Genomic DNA, 13866 nt, shown 5'->3' on the forward strand with positions numbered 1-13866 from the left:
ATATCTGGCAGAAGAAAACATTTTTAGGTAAAAAGGCCAAGGAAAGTTCCATTATTAAAGTTAGCATAGTAAAACTTGTTTCAGTTGTTCATAATTATTTTTATAGAAACTAAGAAGCAACGATAAGAAACAGAAATAATTCCCTTCAAATAGTCAGAAGTTAAATTTACGTGTATTTAGTAGTCAATTTTCAGGGTGGTTTCTTTCTTTTTTTTTTTTTCCTGATTTTTTTTTTTAAATTTATTTTCAGCGTAACAGTATTCATTGTTTTTGCACCACACCCAGTGCTCCATGCAATCCGTGCCCTCTCCAATACCCACCACCCGGTTCCCCCAACCTCCCACCCCCCGCCCCTTCAAAACCCTCAGATTTCAGGGTGGTTTCTTATTACAAACAGAAATATCTACTAAAAAGTTATAAACAATGAAGAAAGAGAAAACAAGGACATATCTGAATAAGGAAGACCTGATATTACATATTACTCCAGGATTGAAGTTAACTTTTTTTCCCTCTTTAATACTGCAAAAGCCTTTTATTCCTGAAACTGTTAGTAGATTTTGAGTAAGATATTAAATAAGGATGCTAGCTTTTTGATAATGCAAAAACAGAACAAGTTAACTCACTTATAAATATGCCATAATCTCTGAGACAGTTTCTAATTTCTTTTTCTATCACTGTAACAAAGTTTGTATAACAAGAAAAATCTCAGTAGGGTTAAGGCATCAATTATTTTCCCATTCTGCAAGTTACACAGGAGGAGGGGAATTATTAACAGGAATGATAAAGCTGTACTTGCATTTGGTAACACAAAGAGAAGCTTACAAATGAGACGTCTCATTAGTTTGAGCAGATGGATCAAAATTAAAGGCTGAATCGCCAACTTTTAATTTCCCAATAGCCAAGAAGACTTGAAGTCTTGCAGAGTATGACTGTTGAAAAGTCAACATGAAAAGATTTTCTCCATCTGTCATCACACATGCTTGAGTGGAACACAACTGCCTCCTACTGTTTTTAATACTTGGAAGGCAAAGCTGCACATAAAATCTATTAAGTACACGAGCACAGTAAGTTTCGATGATTAGTATACTGAAGCCCATGGAATAGTATGAGCAGAGACTGTCAGCATGTCTTTTGAACATGAAATTTGCTTTATTCTAATCTAAGTGGAGAGAAACAGAAGAAATTCATTTGTGTATTTAGAAGGAAAGTGTTAACTTTTATCATAAGAACTATTCACTTGCTTGAGAGCTATATTTTTCATTTTTTTGAAAGGACACTTATGTCAGTCTTATTAATAATGGTCTGAACAGTAGCTGCTCTGATTAAAGTATTTAGGGAAGCCACAGTTAGGGAGAAAATCCAAAATACTAAACAACTTCAAGGCAAGAAAACAAACAAAATCAAGGAATAGTCACTGGAAGGATTTTTTAACTAGCTGGCAGGGAAAAGGTGCATGAGATAGTAGTGGGGGAAATTTAATTGATTTTCTTCGAGTAGAATACATTCACTTACAGTTTCTAACTACTGTATATAAACTGCTAAGATATATTGAAAGGCAACAAAATAAAGCTGAAGTTCGTTAGGTCCACAGCCCCATAAGAAATAACTTACGTTCCCTTAATAACAAGGAAAAGCACATTTACTGAATATGTAGTTGGCTATTTAATAGCAAAGCACTAACACAGTTATAATGATAACTGAATTCTGTAAGCAAAGGTCTGTCTCTCTACACATATATACACACAAACACATATGTAATTTGCTGTAAAACAAAACATTTAAAGAGTCTCCAGAATGAAGCATTTACCAGTTAGATCTTTCAGTCACCTGACCAGGCAGAATAGCATAAATGAAGAGTTAATTTGGGTGACAGTTTTTGAGATAATAAGGTGAAAAGACTGTTGAATTATATACTTTTCATTTTCTGACAGATGGATACAAATTCATTTGTTGACATTTATTACTTGGAACCTTATGTGAAGACAGACAGTAACTGAGTTAACATTATAGTCAACTTCAATTTTGAGGGGGAAAAAACACAACTCAGAAACTTTAATCTATTGGGAAGTTCTTTGGTAAACTTCTAATAAAAGTAGAGGACCAGACCTTACTGAAGGTATGTCTCTAAGGAGAGAAAAAAGGGAAAAAATATTCCAGCAAGGCTGGGCGGGGGGGTAGTCCTAAGCCCCTGAAAACAAACTTCCACATAAGCCTCAGTAATCAAGGAGAACTGTGAAGTAGGAATTCTTGTGTGGTGGATTAATTCAAAGATTGTTAGCCTCGTTGAAATAGGTATCTACCTCAGCTTCCAAAATCAAAATGTATAATAGCCTTCCTTTCTAAGTATCTTCCTTGCATATTCAGTTCTGGACATACTACAAAGACCACAGTAGAAGCTGCCACACATTAAGTTAAATGAATTTATAGGCCAAATCATACTTGGCAGAACAACTTGCAACTAGAAGACTTAGAATGATCCCTTTGAAAAGACTGAAACAGGAAAAGATTTTAGTTTTGGGCGACTTTCCCAAAATTACACACATAATATAGGTAATAAAGAAATGAAAAGATGGAGCTCTGCTTTCAAATTATGTTGCGAAAGAGCTCTTGAGATGATTATATTAACATAAGACTGCCTTGACAACTCAGTACTTATAATCTGAAGGTGCTGGCCTAGGCATTTGTTAATACTAGCGAAATCAGAAGCAAATATCAACCAGTAAGTCATAGTCTTGATGCATTTCATATTTCCCATCATCCTTATCTCACTAAAGATGCTAAATCTTTGAAGATGAGGCCATTTGTCACAATCAAATTGTAGTTACCACAGAGACCCCATACATAAGATACACTACACTAGGAACTTAATGAACAATATTTTCTTGTAACCCGATCTTATTTTGTAGGACCTGTCCTACTGGAGCACAAAACCTAAAAGGACAATATTACATAGAACACACTGGTTAAATTTTTAAATAGGACATCTTTGATGTAAGTGTTTATTTATACTTTAATGCTATTATTTCTATTTAAGGTTCTGTCATATTTTTGGATAGACAAAATATAATAGAGAAACGAAAGAAGTTGACTGAGAAAAAAAGGAAGTTAAAGGATAAAATGCATTTAAAAAAAAAAAAAAGAACATGAAAGGACACACACCAGCAAGAACTCTGGATGGGAGAATTAGTAGTGATTTATTCCCCCTAATTTTGCTCTTTGGTATGTCCACAAGTTAAATTTTTTTAATTTTTTTAATTTATTTTCAGCATAACAGTATTCATTGTTTTTGCACCACACCCAGTGCGCCATGCAATCTGTGCCCACTCCAATACCCACCACCTGGTTCCCCCAACCTCCCACCCCCCGCCCCTTCAAATCCCTCAGATTGTTTTTCAGAGTCCATAGTCTCTCATGGTTCACCTCCCCTTCCAATTTGTTCAAATTCTTTTCTTCCCCTCAATCTCTTTTATATTAATTATATATATATTTTAAAGATTTTATTTATTTGAGACAGAGAAAGTGAGACAGAGAGAGAGAACATAAGAGAGAAGGTCAGAGGGAGAAGCAGACTCCCCATGGAGCTGGGAGCCAGATGAGGGACTTGATCCCAGGACTCTGGGATCATGACCTGAGCCGAAGGCAGTCACTTAACCAACTAAGCCCTGCAGGCACCTTAATTATACTTAAGCTACATTTTAAAAATGCAAATACAGGGGTGTCTGGGTGGCTCAGTCAGTTAAGCACCCAACTCTTGATTTCAGTTCACGTCAAGATCTCAAGGTTGTGAGATGGAGCCCCAAACTGGGCTCTGGAATGGGCATGGAGTCTGCCTATGATTCTCTTTCTCCCTCTCCCTCTATCCTCCCTTTCATTTCTATCTCTCCCTCTCTTAAAAAAAAAAAAAATACAATTATGGAGGTCAAAGACCACACGGTCACAGTCATGAAGCAAAATCACAGGGAAGAATACGTTTTTCTAATTGAAAGTGGGTGTACACCCAATGGAAAGCATGAACAATATGGTATGCAAAATTGTTTTTGTAACCATGATTTAAAAGTAATAGCTGCTAATAAAGAAAAAAGTTCACTGGAATGATACCATTTTCTTATATGCTTTAAAATTATGAAACAAATTTAAAATAGCAAACACATTATATTATAATCTTACATCACATTACACTGATAAACTTTTCAGAAAAACATGGCATTAAGTTTCTAAAATCCTACATAGGTCTGCTATGACCACAAAATGATATAATCCATTCAGAATGTATCATAGGATCATGCGGCAAGCCCATAAAATGTGGCCATTGTGCCATAATTCCATTTCAGGAAATTTATCCCGAGTAAATGTTTCAACAGAAAAAATAACAGGCAGAAAGATGGTCACTACAGTAGCACTATTTTTAATAACAGAAAATTGCAAACACTGAAAACACTCGCTAATGTAGGAATAACCAGTAAGAGAGGAAGAGCTAACGTCAGCTTAACAGCAAAGGAGCAGCGTAAAGTTCTGAAGATGCCGTGGGCTTTATCAACACAGAAACTTGTGTTTCAGTCCTGGCGCAAACCTTTACTAGCTGTATGTACTAGCTCGGGAAGGGGCTTAATATGTTGTAGTTTCACTTTCTCTTTAACAAAAGGAGACCATAATGCTTATATCAGAATGTTTGGGAAGATTAAAAGTCCAAAGAGACTCACATGGTATCTGAAACTTACAAACTGAATCAAAACTCCCTCTTTTTCCAGACATTAAAGCTGTTAGAACCATGCAGAAACAATGAAAACTGTTCAGTATTCATTAAAGAAAACAGTGAATATAAAACTGTATATACAGTATAATCTAGTAATGGATTATAACTAATAATAAAGTTTCAGTGAACAAAATTAAAAGCTACATGTGCAATTCGATAAAAAGTGAGTAGTGGGATGTATATAAAAATTACAATACTAATGTTAAAATGATAAAATAACAGTGGAACTATAAAAATTTTCCTTAGTGTTGTTATTTTATTTTTATAATTAAAAAAAGTAAAAGAAATGCATGGGTATTTCTACAGAACTTAAGGAATTTCTACAGTTAGGTCTATTATAGAATATAAACATCATCACTAATCAAAAATAGAAATTATGAGACTTGCAGTCCAAGTTTGGCTTCATAAGGAGCCTGACCAGCCCGAGAAGGGCCATAATTGTCCTGCTCTAATTCTTGTCTGGAAAAAGTCACAGATCTGGACACAAATCCTGATGCCTAAGTGTTTCCATGGGCTCTCAAATTGCAATCATACTCTACACAATCACCCCCAGTGCATTTTAGCCAGACAGGGGAAGAGAGCTTGGAGGCCATGTCTGTCAAAGGCTGGCAATTGTGGATGCCATGACATGCACACAAACATTAGGGAGGTCATGCTTGTAACCAACTTCTGCCTCAGCTTTGCTCACTCTCTATTGCAAGGTTCCTCATCCTGTGGAGCAGCACGAAACCTTCTCTGGGGTATCCCATCCAAGTCTGTCCCTTCTAAACAGAAATCAGTGTTGTGAACCCAGCCCTCCATCCCAACTTGTCCTTTTAGAATTTATAGCTGCAAGTGCCTGCCCTCTGGCAGTTTTCTTTCTGAAAGTAATGTACTAAACAACTTCACACTAAGAATGAAAGGAATGGCGGTAAGATCTCGTCTATACTGACCAAACCTCCCTCAGCCAGCACTTTATGAATCACGATTCCTACAGGGACATGTTAGTCTCTGTAACAGTGAAAGAACTATGCTAGAAGAGGAAGAGGAAATAATCTTCCTAGGATCCTTTAAGTTACAATATTTCGTTGGATTTTTACTTACTTACAATGGAAGATACAACTATTATTCTCTCCAACATTTAGGAATAGGGTGCATTTAGGAATAGGGTGCATTTTATTTTTTAAAGAAATATTACATATTATAATGTAAGGTTTTGTAATGTAATGGAAAAAAATGGTGGGAGCAATATAACAAATATACTTAAAGAACAATTATAAACAGCATGATAAAGGCAAATAGTGTTACAAAGATGAGGGACCTGTAGTTCCTAAGGCTCCAAAATAGTTACAGTCCTGGCAATAATGACATTATTAAGCCATTTACTTTTATTAGTATTTATAAATATGTACATTTATATGTATGTTTATACATGGATATATGTATTTATCAGTCTCACCCAGAAAAAATTCATGAAAACACCTTTTTTAATCCTAAAAAAGGCGATTTATTTCTATTAGAAGCAATCTTGTATTCCAAAGTAATGAAACAAATATCTACTTATCTGGTTATTAAGTGCTAACTACAACTGGAAGAAAAATGACTGTCTTAATTTTTTTTTTTAATTCTAGAAGCAACACTAACATTCCCACCACTGGTGTTTTAAATTTTTTTTTTTTTTAAAGATTTTATTTATTTGTCAGAGAGAGGGAGAGAGAGCGAGCACAGGCAGACAGAATGGCAGGCAGAGGCAGAGGTTGTTTTAAATATTTTTATAACACTTTCAAGGTTATTCAATTACAAAAGGAGTAGTAAGTGTTTTCCTGACTAGAGTCAAATATAACTTATCTATATGTTCCATACATAGCAAAGCACTTACAATTTAATTTCCATTATCTTAAAAGAGATAAAAAACTTTTAAAGGTTAGCATTTATAATGAAATTTATCATAAATTAGAAAAAAATTCTCCAGTGACAGAAGAAATCCCATCACAATTAAAAATTATGGAAAAAAAGAACGTTTGCTCACAGTTCATACTTAAATAGAGACACAGAATAGCCAACACAATGTTGAAGAACAAAGTTGGAGGGACAGTACTACCTGACTTCACTATATAGATACAGTAATCAAAACGCTCTAGTATAGGCTAAAGAATAGCTAAACAAATGGAAAAGAGTAAGGAACCCTGAAATAAGCCATAAATACAACCAGATAATCTTTGAGAAATGAGCAAAGGTGATAAAATGGAGCAAAGATAGTTTTCTCAACAAATGGTGCTGGAACAACTGGACGTCCACATGCAGAAATAAATAAATCTAGACGTGGACATTATACTCTTCCCAGAATTTAACTCAAAACCAATCATAGGTCTCAATATAAATATGAAACTATAAAACTCCTAGAAGATAACTTAGGTGAAAATCTGGGTGACTTTAGGTATGGTGATGACTTTTTTTGATATACCACCAAAGGCATGATCCATGAGATAACTGATGAGCTGGATTGCACTAAACTTAAAAACCGCTCTGTAAAAGACACTGATGAAAAAATGAGAAGCCAAGTCACAGAATGGGAGAAAATACTTACAAAAGACACATGTGATAAAAGACTTTTATCCAATGTATACAAAGAACTCTGAAAACTGAACAATAAGAAAATGAATAACCTGATTTTAAAATGGCCAGAGACCTAAGCAGACACTTCAGCAAAGATTATAGACAGATGGAAAATAAGCATATGAAAATGTTCAACGTTACTTGTTATTAGGGAAATGCAAATTACAAGAACGAGATACTAATACACACCTCTCAGATGGCCAAAATACTGACATCACCAAATGCTAGTGAGGCTATGGAGCAACAGGAATTCTTATTCATTGATGGTGGGGATGCCAAATGCTATACAAGTTTGGAAGATAGTATGGCAGTTTCTTATAAAACTCAACATACTCTCACCATATGATCCATCAACCACACTCCTTGTTATTTATCCAAAGAAGCCATAAACCTAAGTCCACACAGAACCTGTACATAGACATTTACAGCAGCTTTATTCATAAGTGCCAAAACTTGGCAGCAATCAAGGTATCATTCAGTATGTAAATAAATAATAGTATATCCAGACAGCAGAGTATTATTCAGTACTAAAAAGAGTAAGTTATGAAGTCACGAAAAGACACGGAAAAACCTCAAGTAGGTATTGTGAAAAAAGTCAGTCTAAAAAGGCTACAAACCGTATGACATTCTAGAAAAGGCAAAACTACAGAAAGATTAAAAAGACTTAAAAGGTCAATGGTTTCCAGCGGTAAATGGGGAGGAATGATGAATAGGCTGAACACAGAGGGTTTTTAGGACAATGAAATTATTCTGTACAACACTATAATGGGGGAAGCATATCATTATACATTTGTCCAAACCTATAGGATGAACATCAAGAGCGGATCCTAAGGTAGACTATGGACACCACAGGTGATACCGACGTGTCAATATAGGTTCCCTGACTGAAATAAATGTACTACTCTTGTGCAGAATGTTGACAGTTGGGGGAAGCTGTGCACATGTGGGGGCAGCCATTGTATGAGGACGCGCTCTACTTTCCATTCAATTTTGCTGTGAACCCAAAACTGCTCTAAAAAAGAGTAACTATTTTTTTTTTTATTTAATGGAGAAAACATTTAAATATTTATTTAATATTTTTAATATAGTATATACAAACAGATGTTATGGATTCCACAGCTACATTCCTTAGCTAATAATACAGCTTAAGTTTTCTGTAGTACAAATTTGTCCCGTACTTTTATAAAGAAGGCATAAATACTGGTGGCTATACAGGATATTTCTCTCTTTTAGGATTTTCATTGAAATGCTGTCAAAAGTTTCCCTAGATAACATTTTAGGATCATCAGACATTCACTACAAATAAATTTTGTGAGGAAATCTAGAACAAAGGTTGGAAAACAAGCCACATGCAGTTGCTGCTTGTTTTTGTAAATAAAGTTTTATTGAAACACAGCTGTGCCCAATTGTTCATATACTCTCCCTAGCTGCTTTCATGCTACAATAGCACAACTGAGTAGCTACAACAAAAAACATCAAGCCCGCAAAGACCAAATTACTTACTTTGTGGCCCATTACAAGAAGTGTCCTGGCTCCTGACTAAGAATAAGTAGTTGGAGTTTGGAAATATTTTTGATTAAAGAGAGAATACTGGCCTTTACCATTTCATTATTTGTACATAATAAATAATGCAATTCATAAAGCAGTTTCCTAATGAGAATCAAAAAAATACACTGATATAAAATAAAGCCACAGAGAGTGATAATGACACAATGGTTAGTGGAGACTCCATACTCATATGGACTGAATTTACAACTGGACTAGTAAAATGATGGAAACATGTTACTTTATTTTGTACAACTCCTCATTTTCTTCATCTGTCAGATGATGACAATAGTACCTGCCTCATTGGCTAGTACAGAATTCAATGAAAATAAATATAACTCTAGCAGTTTCAGACATTTACTAATCATTAGGAAAGGTAAGTCACTAATATTGTATAATTTAATTATGATGTCTTTTCCCTAAAAGTTATTCTTAAACCTAAGGATATTTTCTTGAGACTAGTTAGAAACTTGACTTTAAAACTATTTCTTAAAGGGGCACAATGCATCAAAGATTCTCAGTGGGCAGTGTTCCATGCCTTCGAGTTTAATTCATCTTTGATTTGTTTATATACTGGGGCTTGAAACAAGATTTAGTCTGGAAAAAAAGGATTTCACTGCTCTTTAAACAAATTTAAAAACCAAAGGACCAGAAAGCATTTAATTTTATGTGCCATAAAAGGTTAATAACAGAAAAAAATTCTATAATAAAATAAAATGATCCAAAGACCCATATACAATTGGGCAATGACTAAGTTTTATGTAAGCAATTATTATCATTCCACTTTTTCTCTAACAATCTTAATTCGAGCATTTTGAACAATGGAGTTTAAAAGTAAAAGTGCTTAGCTTCCATGCACAATAAGACAATGTAAAAACATTATATATATTTCAGTTGATACTACTTCATGAAAATAGTAAGAATAATACATTTAAAATTTTTACATTGCATAAAAATATAAATTAAACTTTTGAGGCATGAAAAAGATTGGTGCTTTTTAAAAAGATTAAAAAAAAAACAAGAAGTGTAAAGGATGAAATTCTTTTCTGTCTTATCTACTGAATAAATTGGCAAACAAGATAGCATGACCTATCAATATTGGGATGATATCTATTAATATTCTATGACTTACATGGCTAACCCTGAACCAAAAAATTATTAAGAACTAAAAACTCAGTCATTATCTCAGAATTCAAGAAAAATTTTAAAAGCATAAAAATTAATAATGTTAAGCACTTAGTATTCTCTAAAAACAGGATAAAAGAAAGTAACTGTACCTGGTGCCCAGCCTTTACTTGCTTCAAAACATTTTCATAGCATACTTCGTCCATATTATTCAATTGCTGTACCTTAAGTTTTTTTAAAACACAAATAATATAAAATGAAGCAGTTATAAACTTTCTAACTACCAAAAAAACTACAGATTTTAAGGCATTTTTTCCCTTTCAGATTAACTAGAATGCAGAAGCAACAAATGCAATATAAACATGTAGCATGTAACAACCTAATAAGAAATAAACACAATATAGTTTAAAAGTACAAATAAAATACCTCATATAATACTTGCAGAGTACTAACTTTCTAAGTATGCCAAGTTTTTAAAAGACAATTTTAAGGATAATATATTAGTTGTAGGTATTTTAGAATAATTTTAAAGTTCTTTTCTCTGCTTTCCCCAGGAAAGCCCACTCTTCAGGCTGTTTTTCTTCTATTTCATTCTGTAAATTATAGAGCTTTCCTCTGGAATTCTCAAAATCGCCAGAACACTACTAGTAGAATGCCATGGTATATAAAGCTGAAATCGAAGGAAACATACTGTTTCTGTAATATATATGGAGGGGGTAGATATTTTTCTACAGAAACATTTCTCAGATTAAATGAAAATTTAATATCAATTTATGAGTTAGGAAAGGGTCTCATTTTCCCTAATGATGAGGAAAACTTCCAACCAAAAAGGTAAGATAGTTAATCCAAAGGAGCAGGCATGTAATCCAGCCTATATCTCCCTATTTAACATTTGTTAAGAGTGTAGAGGGGATGAAAATGTCATACACATCTGAAATGACTATGATTTAGATTATTTGCTTTAATAAAGCAAACGTTTTATCATTCTGTTCCTCTTATGATTTGTGGTGACTAAGTAAAATGAGAGAATCAGAAGATAATTTACTCCCCATTAATGATTCAAAACCAACTTCTGTTCACAATCATTTTTTCAGTGCAGTCTGAGTGCCAGCCAAAGCCATTATTTCAGATTAGAGGTGTCAGGCACATAATCTTCCTATGTTCTTCCATGATAACTGAATCATATCACGTGTTTCTGAATGAAACTCTCAGAAACCTACCAGGACTTCCTTTTATACAAGATGACAAATTAATATCTGGTTAGTAAATATATTAAACAACACCATGGGGAAATTCTTAATGGTCACCAATTGTATATTTCACTGAGTGTAAAAATAATACCTTTTAGTACAACAAAAAGATCTGTATCTATAATTAGTACATATAATTAATTTACTATTTACAGTATGTAAGATATGTAAAAGTGTCTTTCTAATATGGTCAAACTTCTAAACTTTCAAAATAATTATGATGGTTTAACCACCAGATGCCATTCTTTTTATGATTATAATTTTGACATATTATGGTACAAATACTTTGAATTTCATTAGCTTTAAGTAATTTACCACTTTGTAGGATAGAATTAAAAAAATGTTTAAAATGGTTGAAAAGCATCTGAAAAATTTTTCTTCTCTGTATAGTATCTTTCTGTGATAAGCACCTGCTATCACTTAAATTATAAAGCTGAAAGAACAATCTAAAGCTAAAAAACCAGCTCTACACCTGACCTAATGGTACATTAAAATGTACTAAAAAATCAAATATATATCAAGAAAAAAAAAAGTGATACTGAAAAGCACTTGAAACAATTAATGATAAAATATGTACAGTAGAACTATTATCATATCATGAACTATCCTTTTGTCCATAGGTCTGAAACAGCTCTCTACAGCTATATAGATAACCTTACTTTGATGCAATGTAGATGGAGCATAGACACTGTTGTAGTGACACAGTCACTTCCGGTATTTCCTAGCTGAGTATTTTATTTGTAATAGTGTACGGTAAAATGATCGTACTTTACTAATAAAATTCTCTTCAGACAAGTAATGCAAACATTAAAGACCAAGGCTGACATAGTAACACATGAATCCATCTTATTTTCTTTTATGAAGAGATCATAAGGCGTATGAATCTTCTCTTAAACCTATTTCTTCTACAGAAAAAAAAAGTGTCATTAAACAGAATATTAAATGCATAAATTTTGAGCTAGGTAAAATATTCTTTCACAATATTATAAAAGTCTAAAATAAGCACCCTAATAGTGTAAATGGTACACAGTAATACTATAAACAAACTTTTAAAAGCACTATAAAGAATTTAACATATGCTACATATATATAGTTAATATGGTAATTCAAAATATTTACAAGTGAAATAGAACACCTCCATTAATAGTTGCTACTAGGAATTATTTTTCAATTGCATAAAACGTACTATTTATTTTAGATGGATATCGTATCAAAATGCATATTATTGGTTTAATGAGAGTCTTTTATTATTTTATACCAGCCTTTAATCATATCAAAATGACTTTTTGAAACATATAACTTTATATATAACTTGTATTCTCAGCTAAGAATACAAAATCTACATTGATGATAGCAATGCAAACTACAAGCAACTTTTGGAAGGAATTTTTCTACTATATCTAGTTAAGGAAGTGTGCTTAACTTTGTCTAAAACATTCAATTTGTAATCCTACAGATTAGGTCTTTTGGAGAAATCCCAAATACATTAAATATTAAACAATACATCAACAAAAACAGTTTTAGAAAAGTAAATTATCAAAAAAATATTTACCTTATTTGCACTTTTAACTCCCAGAAATGTCTGTCCAAGAGGAACTGGTCGAAAACGGCCATCAAAGTAGAAAAGTCCAATACAGGGATTAACGTGTAAAAATGTAGCAACATCCAAGTAGTTGGGTAAGGTCGCAGAGAGCCCAAGAATCCTTATCATACTCTGTGTGGATTCCACCTACATGGGTTATATTATTTAATATCTGATGTAAATTCAAACCATTTGGATTTTTACAGAGTTTGAAATAAGTTTTAATAAATATAGAGTATGAAACATTTACAACAAAACAGGACTCCCCTCACCCCCAACAACACATAGTCTAAACACAGTTTAAACACAACACATAGTCTAAAAGGAAGATAAAATGAAAGAATAAATCTGGCATCAGGAATAATCTAATTAAAAATGTGATTTTAGTAGATTTTCTCAACTGGAAAATCCTATTAGTTAAATGGCTTTTTTTTTTTTTTCCTAAAAATATAACAAGGTAAGTGACATACATGGCTTAGATTTTAGTCCAAATTTTACCAATTTATAATTTCAGGTGCTAAAAACTAAACACATAAAAGTCCAAAATAAGTAAAGTAAAATATTTCTAGTGTTTTACAAATTTAAATTTAAAATGCATGACAACTGCATGACAGAAACATTGGAAACTATGTGTTACAATACATTCAATGAAAAATTATTTCCGGGGTGCCTTGGTGGCTCAGTCGTTAAGTGTCTACCTTCGGCTCAGGTCACGTTCCCAGGGTCCTGGAATTGAGCCCCACATCAGGCTATCTGCTCGGTGGGAATCCTGCTTCTCCCTTTCCCACTCCCCTGCTTGTGTTCCCTCTTTCGCTGTATCTCTCTCTGTCAGATGAATAAATAAAATCTTCAAAAAAATATTTCCAAGAACAATTTAAAAATTTATTTTTTAATTAATTATTTATTTACTTTAGAGGTGGGGAGGGGCAGAGGCAAAGGGAGAGAGAGAATCTTAAGCAGGCTCCATGCCTACCATGGAGCACTATGCAAGGCTCCATCTCACAACCTGGAGATCA

At 33.3% G+C, this 13866-nt stretch overlaps 1 protein-coding gene across 4 annotated transcripts in view; it reads right to left on the reverse strand.

Annotated features, from left to right (window-relative positions):
- The window catches only part of ASCC3 (activating signal cointegrator 1 complex subunit 3), a 340635-nt gene that overhangs the window by 185791 nt on the left and 140978 nt on the right, over nucleotides 1-13866 (reverse strand). For all 4 annotated transcript variants that reach the window (XR_004382744.1, XM_032858205.1, XM_032858204.1 and 1 more), the window contains exons 12-13: nucleotides 12821-12997; nucleotides 10171-10242 (exon numbers count right to left, since the gene is read on the reverse strand). Coding sequence is in view for 3 of the 4 variants with exons in the window: in XM_032858205.1 (XP_032714096.1) it covers nucleotides 10171-10242; nucleotides 12821-12997 (249 nt within the window). In the remaining variant the exon portion in view is untranslated. The remainder of the gene's footprint in view (nucleotides 1-10170; nucleotides 10243-12820; nucleotides 12998-13866) is intronic.

This window comes from Lontra canadensis, unplaced genomic scaffold (genome assembly GCF_010015895.1).
Source record: "Lontra canadensis isolate GAN:19392208 unplaced genomic scaffold, GSC_riverotter_1.0 scaffold14, whole genome shotgun sequence".
In the NCBI taxonomy this organism is placed as follows: Eukaryota; Metazoa; Chordata; class Mammalia; order Carnivora; family Mustelidae; genus Lontra; species Lontra canadensis.